This window comes from Linepithema humile, chromosome 8 (assembly GCF_040581485.1).
Source record: "Linepithema humile isolate Giens D197 chromosome 8, Lhum_UNIL_v1.0, whole genome shotgun sequence".
Taxonomy (NCBI): Eukaryota; Metazoa; Arthropoda; class Insecta; order Hymenoptera; family Formicidae; genus Linepithema; species Linepithema humile.
This window is the reverse complement of record NC_090135.1, coordinates 368,400-376,830: the sequence shown is the minus strand read 5'-3', so window position 1 is coordinate 376,830 and position 8,431 is coordinate 368,400. Positions and strand designations below refer to the sequence as shown.

The window sequence follows — 8,431 nt, the reverse complement described above, 5'->3', positions numbered from 1 at the left end:
CGATATACATCGACTGTTCCCCGCTCCGGAATATATCGATTATTGTTTGATATATATCGATATATGTCGACTGTACTCCGCTCCGGTATATATCGATTTTTGTTCGATATATCTCGATATATATCGACTGTTTCCAGCTCCGGTATATATCGATTATTGTTCGATATATATCGATATATATCGACTGTTTCCCGCTTCGTTATATATCGATTATTGTTCTATATATATTGAATGTTCTCCGCTCCGGGATATATCGATTATTGTTCGATATATATCAATATTTACCGACTGTTTCCCGCTGCGGTATAAATCGATTATTATTCGATATATATTGATATATATCAACTGTTTTCCGCTCCGGTATATAGCGATTATTGTTCGATATATATCGATATATGTTGACTGTTCCCGCTCCGTTATATATCGATTATTGTTCGATATATATCGACTGTTCCCCGCTCCGGTATATATCGATTATTGTTTGATGTATATTGATATATATCGACTGTTCCCCGCTCCGGGATATATCGATTATTGTACGATATATATCCATATATGTCGACTGTTTCCCGCTCCGGTATATATCGATTATTGTTTGATATATATCGATATATATTGACTGTTCCCCGCTCCGGTATATATCGATTATTGTTCGATATATATTGTATATATCGACTGTTACCCGCTCCGGTATATATCGATTATTGTTCGATATATATCGATATACATCGACTGTTCCCCGCTCCGGAATATATCGATTATTGTTTGATATATATCGATATATGTCGACTGTTCCCCGCTCCGGTATATATCGATTATTGTTCGATATATATTGATATATATAGACTGTTCCCAGCTCCGGTATATATCGATTGTTGTTCGATATTTATTGACTGTTTCCCGCTCCGGGATATATCGATTATTGTACGATATATATCGATATATGTCGACTGTTCCTCGCTCCGGTATATATCGATCAAAAAAAGTTGTATATATAACCAAATCAAAAAAAGTTGTTGTATATATAACCAAATAAAAATTTGCTATATATTCTGCCTATAAAAGAGGTGATATCAAAAAATGACGCCAAATTTAAATAAAAAACCTTTCAAAAAAACTTGTATGTATATATTTTAAAAAAAGTTAGTAGTATGTTGGCAGGTATGGGCCGTCACAACAAACCCCCACCACCTACCCCGTCTAGGCCCCCCGCGGTGGGTCTGGCGCCAAAACATTCCCCCACTCCTCTCTGACGGGATGGGAAAAAAAGATGACGGCTACGGGTAAACAAGATGGCGGATGTTGACAAGATGGCGGAAATTTTTATTTTTCCGAATTGAGAAAATCCAAACGGGGTTCGAACCTGGATCGCTGGATTTCTAGTCCTGGTCCTAGTCTGCTGGGCTACCTATAGATCTAATGAAATAAGTCGTAGGGTCGTATTTATGGCAGGCGCGGGATGACGTAAACTTTTTATTTTTTTCCGAATTGAGAAAATCCAAACCGGGTTCGAACCTGGATCGCTGGGTTTCTAGTCCTGGTCCTAGTCCGCATGGCTACCTATAGATCAAATGAAATAAGTCGTAGGGTCGTATTTATAGCTATGGGGCCTGGCAGGTATGGGACCTGGCAGGTAGGGGGTATCAAAACAAACGACGTCACACAGTCGCCTCTAGTCCGTGAAGGGAAGGGACGTATTTATGGTGGAGCCGCGTCTACATGAGGTACCCCGGACTCTCAGGCAGGTATGGGGCATCAAAACAAACGACGTCACACAGTCGCCTCTAGTCCGTGAAGGGAAGGGACGTATTTATGGTGGAGCCGCGTCTACATGAGGTACCCCGGACTCTCAGGCAGGTATGGGGCATCAAAACAAACGACGTCACACAGTCGCCTCTAGTCCGTGAAGGGAAGGGACGTATTTATGGTGGAGCCGCGTCTACATGAGGTACCCCGGACTCTCTGGCAGGTATGGGACGTCAAAACAAACGACGTCACACAGTCGCCTCGTGAAGGAGCGTATTTACGGTGGGGCCGCGTCTATATGAGGTACCCCGGACTCTCTGGCAGGTATGGGAAATGTAAACAAACATCGCCAAGGTGTCGAGCGGGGGATGATAGAACTACGACCTGTGAGCGGGCAAGTATGGGAGAACAAAAGAACGACGGAGTCAAACGGTGGATTCTGCTAGACCGATATTCGACGAGATGACGACTAAGGGGGTGCAAACGGTATAGAGCGTGCGCCGGTATAGCGAACAAAAGAACGCAGCGACGAATGATCGGACGACTTTTAGTCTGATATTCGGCATGCTGGTTAAGGTGGCAGCGATATCTCGTGAACGGAATGAGCCACCCCGCGGATTGAGCGCGCTGTAAGGATTGTCGAGTGCAGGAACATGCGAAAAGAGGAAGGAAACAAACACGAGAAATGGAATACAAAATCGTTTATTTGGAATTTTTTCTTAAGAATACATAATTGAACTGACAAAATAAAGTTTATACATTTTATGATTTTCAATAGAATCAAATTTAATTATAAATGATAAAAGTATACATTAATGTATGAATTACAAATATTATTTCAAAGCATGCATCGAGAAATGTTAAATATATAAAATAAAATGTTTTATTTGAAATTTTTAAAAATACATTGTTGAATATTACAACAAGTACTTGTACGTACTTTCGTTTGCTCATTTTTTTTACAATGAAAAATTTTGCGATATAAGCATACTATCAGTCTGTCGTTTTGGTTATAATCATCGGTGAAAAGACGAAGAAATTGCTCAAGGTTGTAACCAAGAGACAAATAGTAAAGAAACACGCAACAATATTGGCCGCATGTTTGCGAAAAAAATCCTTGTAGCTGCACGGTGTTCCATCGATACATGGTGGAATTTCGTCGAAGTCGCAGATGAAATCGTTGATCCGAGTGTGGCGGGATTCCGTAACTATCGAAATATGTGCCGGTACCGTACTCGTCGATGTAGAAGGCGACCCAGTGTCTTCCGGGGCGATCATGCTCGTCTGTATTAGCGACAATGGCTGTCGACCTCGTCCACACTCTCGGTAGTCTGTCGGCAGGATAGACTCCCACATATCTGACATTGAGACGACGCAACGCGTGTAAGATTTCCAACGAATTCATTTGTCGCGTAACAAGACGGTGCTCGTGCGCGAGGAATTATTTGTATAGTAGAGTCGCAGGGGTTTATCTCCTTACGCGTAGAGTAGACGTTCTCGAATGATTGTGCGGAGATGGTTTGTTGAGCGTTGCTATCGGTAGGATATTCTTCTTTCTTTACACACGATATATCTTTTGCAATGTAATTACGTGATTGATTCTTGTCTTCTTCTTCTTCTTCTTCTTTTTTTTCCGTACGCCACGCCTCGATATTGCGAATTATATCGAGATTTTTATTCTTTTTCATAAAAACGCCGCTGTCGGCTTTTTCGCTTATGCTCCAATTTTCACGAGAAAGATCATCGCAGCTCGAAACGATGCTACACTCACTGCTGGTGTTTTGAGCGCCTATCCAACGTTTCAATTTGCCGGCGTTGCGTAACGCGCAAAGAAATTTGTCTGTAGAGCAAAATCGAAAACCGTGGTGAGAGCACCGATGTCCGCTCTCTTTTTCTTCCGGCAAATTTTTAAACGCCGGAGAAATTCCTTCTAAATTATATACGTTTCTGGAAAGTAGACGCCTTAGATAGCGGGCCTTTTCTTGCCCCCTGCTATAGATGTAGCGCACTCGACGTGTTATTTCTCGCAGTTGTATTACGAAACATTTAAGATCGGTTTCGCCATCGAACCACTCGATTCCGTGATAATTTCGCGAAAGCCAGTTGTTTTCTCGTCTCGATTTTTCAGGTAAATCGTCAAAGGGATAGGGAGGCGTCATAATCCAGTGTCCGATGATTGCGGAGTTAAGCGCGACAACAGCCACTTCTTTCGGAATAAACTTCTCGTCGGCATCGCGGAAACCCTGTATATCGATGACTATATCCATGGTTATGTCCAAGTACTCGCTCTTTCTTTTCAAACGAAGCGACGCCGTTCGCGTCTCGAACAAAACTGAATCTCTTTCCGTTGCTTTACACGTCATTTAAGAAAACAGACGTTAGGGAAAAATGTACGTAGTAGTAGTAGTAGAGGTGGGGGGTTTGACGTTATAAAAACCTAACCGCCAAAATCGACGATAACTTGTCGAGAGGAGTCTATTTCTAGAATATTGTCGAACTCAGCATAAACGATACAATTAACGGTCGTGGTAAGCGCCTTATCAAATTTCACTTCTAATCGCAAACTACCATGTTTCGCGAGATTCCAATGTCCGGCGCAATGAGCGGACAAGTCGGGGGTAAGATCAAAAGCGAAAAGAGTGTAGCCCTGGGCATAATCCTCTCTACTTATAGAATTTCCCTCGTTCAAGAAGTGAATGCCGGTTCCCGAGAAGAGCGTGTGGTAGGCTTCGACGTAAAGCTTTTCGTCTTTCGAGAAGTTCGGTTGTAACGGCCTACTGGGAATTTGCATACCATCGGCATACAGAGAAAAGAAATTTATACCGTAGTTTTTGAAATTAAACGGATTCAATTTTCTATCGCCATTAAACGCTCTGTTATCGACAAAGCCGACTATTACACGTTTCGGCAGTTGTCCGAGTATTACATTATCTATCGATTCTCCTACGAGTCCGGCGTGAATCGTAAATGTTTTAACCTCGACTTTTGTGAGAGGATATTTGGCGGTGGTTTTACTCAACATTCTCGCGTGCGAGAGTAACACACCGGGGCTTATCTTTGCTCTTCTAACGAGCAGACTAGCGTCTAGAAGACGTATTTTTGACACCGAATTAGATTCCATGAGGCAAAACGAATCTTTCGAGCGAACGAGCCTCATTCTAACTTCCACCCCGTTGATTAGGAATTTATCCTGATTGAAAACGTCGCAGTGAAGATGCCCTATAAGATCTAACGCCTGTCCGTCTCGAATGTAACGCGAGCGTCTCACGAGTGCCTGATTCGTGGCTTGCGACTCTAGGAGAGCGTCCATTAAGCCCGGGGTATCCGCGTCCCACAAGCAGGAGGTCAGATGGAAGTTTTTTGCGGGTGAAGAATAATTTAATAACGCCTCGATGTAAGCCCGATACGCGTAAGCGTTGTTTGGGGGTGACACGAGTTTTTGATTGAAATATATGTCGATTTGGTTGAACATGGAATGCAGTAAATGATTTACAGGGCCTACTTTGAACTCGGGGGTGCCAGCGGCGGTACCGCCTCCTGCTAGGGGGGAAGATTCTACGCGTACGCGAAGACTCAACATGGTGTGTGTGAGATCTAGATAATCTTCCCCATGGCCGGGTATGACGAATTCTATAGGCGCGTCGTCCGCGAGCGACGTTACGGGTTTGTAATAAATCCATTGCGATCTCTCGATGCTGGTTTGTGTAGGCGGTAAAGAAAAGAGATCGAGTTCACTCTTTAAGCACTCGTTTGAATGTGTATGAAGAAAGGACATGCTCCGTAAATTCCTAATTCACACGTCGATTAAGAGAATATGTCGGCTACACTGCGTTTCTTGACTCGACGGCAGCGTCCTGTGGATGGCTTTTTTTGTTGTTGGTCTTTCTACCTGCCGTGCGTATTTTCTTCGTTGCCCTTTTTTTGTTCGTGATTTTTCTTCGCGCGTTGCTATTCTTCGACGATTTCTTTTTGTTCGTCTGACGACGACGGCGCTTAGAAGCAGCGTTGCGTCTTACGTGACTGAAGAAAGGAAACTGAAGCGCAGCTGTTTTCGCGGATACTTTATAACCTGTTCCCTTCATCAAGCTAGTTATTTTTTCTTTGGCTTTTCTTTTGAGATTTCCGCTTGATTCCTTGAGACGAGATTTGACCGCCTCCTTGAACGGCGTATTATTTTCGACATCCTCCATCACGTTAACGCCGGCTCGTAAAGCTTCTTTACCAACCGCTCGTACACCTTTACTCAGATAAGGAAGCACCCTCCTGAATAATCCTCCGAGAAAACTACCGATTCCGTGTCCTCGTTGATAGGGTGCTCCGACGAAAACCCTCGTGATTCCTCCGCTCCTACCTCCGCTATCGTAATATTCGTGGTCCTCCGGTCTAGCCATAGCGAGCGGCTTTTCCGACTGATTTTTTCTTACTGGAAACGTCTAAAGTGCAACGTCACCGTTAGCGTTCCCGATTGGAATGGTATTCTTTTTCCGAATTGATCTTTTATATCTATTTCAATCCTGCGGAAATACGTTTGTCGTAATGGGATATAATGCGGGACGGAGAAATGTTTCACTTGACTCGCGCCGTACGCGTAATAATGTCCGTAATGTTGCAGCTCGACCGGTACTATTCGAAGAAGTGGAGTTTGCACATCGCCGGTTATATAAGGTTCGCAAATATCGCAATAAACAAAGAGTTTATCGGGAATACCGCGCAGCAATCCGTGCGGTTCGACGGTATAGAAACTTCCAGCGCGCACTCCTTGTTCCGTTTTAAACCCGAGTTTAATAAAAGGCGCTGTAAAAATATCTTTGGAATTAGGTTTAGTCGCAGTGAGCGTGGTATATGTGGTTTGTAGGCGATTGCTAGGCGTTGGTATGGCCCCGCCGCAGCCGAGTATTCGTAGTAGATTATCGGAAACGTTCATATGATGAATCAGATTGCATTTATTTTCATCGCATGTAATGTTGAACAAGATTTTACCGCCGCTAGCGTCTTCTAGTTTCAAGTTAATATGCGAATTCGCATCTTTGCAAGACGAATTAATAGCGGAGATAAGTTCCTCGATATTTTTGTAAATACCATTCGGTATTACGCCTTCCGTCGACGTTAACGGCGCCCCGTTTTTCCTCGTCTCGTGTCCATTTTCAATATCGACGAATCTAATGACATTTTCAACGTGGTTTATGTGTAAAAAAGTAGTGGGAAATTGGATCTCGTTAAGCGCGACTTCCCATTCGCCGTGTAAGTGTATAGGTTGAGGTAATTCCGTGGTAAAGGAAGTGGTTGCATTGTGCGGAAAATAACGCATACTGCTATTGCTGGGAAGAATCAAGAAAAATTGATCCGTCCTCATTTTGAACAAGCGGGGTTAAACTCGAAGCAGGGATCCAAGAATCAAACTTACTGGGATAACCACGCCAGCTAACCAGCACCTGCTTATTATTACCGCGACCCCGGCTTCTTATCACACGGTCGACGATAAACTCCTCCTCCTGCAAGTTTTTCTCAACCCGAGCCAATTCTTGTTCGTAAAAAATACCGTCTATGACTTCTCCCGCTAAATCGCTCAGCTCGTACACACGTGGTTTTCGCCAATCGAGTATGCGATGAATTCGAAATATCTCCTCACTCCACCGCGCCTCGTATCCTTTCTCGAAGACGACCTTTGCTCTACTGATACGAACGTGATCACCGACGTGGTATTTAGCCTTTCGGCGTTTTTCGTTCGCTTCGCCGTTGCTCCTCCATCGGCGCGTTATATTTTCACACGCGATACGCGCATTTTCTCTCGTAACAGCATACGGTTGCATTCTGGTGCTCGAATGACGGGTGTGATTATAGGCGTTTACGATATTCTGCAAAACATCGATGTAGCGTCGTGTATTTTTATGCGTAAAATAACGCCACATTCGTTCTTTCAACGTTCTGTTAAAGCGCTCGACGATGGCTGCTTTGACATCCGGATTGCGGGCTACGCGAAAACGAATGTCATTTTCTTCCAAAAACTTTTGTAGCGATCGCCCGACAAATTCTTTACCCTTGTCCGTTTGCAGGTATACGGGCGCGCGTCCGTTACTTCTCGAGAGCACGTTCTGAAAAGCTCTCATTACGGAATTACTCGTTTTGTCGCGCAATGGTTCTACCCAGACGTATTTACTAAGTACATCGATAATCACGAGTAAATACGAATATCTCTCGTTGTAACTTTTGAGATTTCGGAGTTCGATCAAATCTGCCTCCCACAGATCGTCGATATTCGTTACGTTGTAATGCATTCGCGGAAATTTCCGTCGCAATGGACGATGCAGTGTGTAGGCGTCTTGCGCTTCGAGCCATCGCTCGACATTGTTACGGGGCAAATTCGCCGCGCGAAACAGATTATCGACAGCCGAATAGCCGGCATAATGCGCGGGATCGTAGTACAATTTTTCAAGAGCCATCATTCCAATTTACTCCATTCGAACAGGCGTCTCGCTGGTGGAGAATCCGTGTTTCTCTGAGGAGTGGAACTCGCCGCAGGACCGGTAAGTTTCGCGATATTTTGCGAAGAACCGGCTGTTAATAATTTTTTATTTCTCACTAGTGCGGAGGGAATGTTCAAGTCGTGAAGTAATCGCGCGAACTGAACTCTTCCCGCGGCTTTCACGGTTTTTCTATCGCGCATCGCCTCGTTTATCAGGTCTGA

General features: G+C 44.0%; 3 protein-coding genes across 3 annotated transcripts; all 3 read right to left on the bottom strand.

Moving 5' to 3' along the window:
- Positions 1-2,921: 2,921 nt before the first annotated feature.
- LOC137001776 (uncharacterized) lies at positions 2,922-4,960 on the bottom strand. The gene has a single exon (XM_067360920.1). The coding sequence runs from the start codon at positions 4,107-4,109 to the stop codon at positions 3,036-3,038; it is 1,074 nt and encodes a 357-aa protein (XP_067217021.1). The 5' UTR covers positions 4,110-4,960; the 3' UTR covers positions 2,922-3,035.
- LOC137001512 (uncharacterized protein F54H12.2-like) lies at positions 4,184-5,521 on the bottom strand. The gene has a single exon (XM_067360525.1). It carries the CDS (start codon positions 5,519-5,521, stop codon positions 4,184-4,186), a length of 1,338 nt encoding a protein of 445 aa, XP_067216626.1.
- A 1,537-nt stretch (positions 5,522-7,058) lies between these two features.
- On the bottom strand, positions 7,059-8,186 carry LOC105668351 (uncharacterized). Its single transcript, XM_012360727.2, has one exon. The coding sequence runs from the start codon at positions 8,184-8,186 to the stop codon at positions 7,059-7,061; it is 1,128 nt and encodes a 375-aa protein (XP_012216150.2).
- Between the last annotated feature and the right edge of the window lie 245 nt (positions 8,187-8,431).

What these genes read in the sequence shown, in the direction of transcription:
- LOC105668351 (XM_012360727.2), bottom strand. Translation starts at nt 8,186, where the DNA reads ATGGCTCTTGAAAAATTGTACTACGATCCCGCGCATTATGCCGGCTAT.
- LOC137001512 (XM_067360525.1), bottom strand. Translation starts at nt 5,521, where the DNA reads ATGTCCTTTCTTCATACACATTCAAACGAGTGCTTAAAGAGTGAACTC.
- LOC137001776 (XM_067360920.1), bottom strand. Translation starts at nt 4,109, where the DNA reads ATGACGTGTAAAGCAACGGAAAGAGATTCAGTTTTGTTCGAGACGCGA.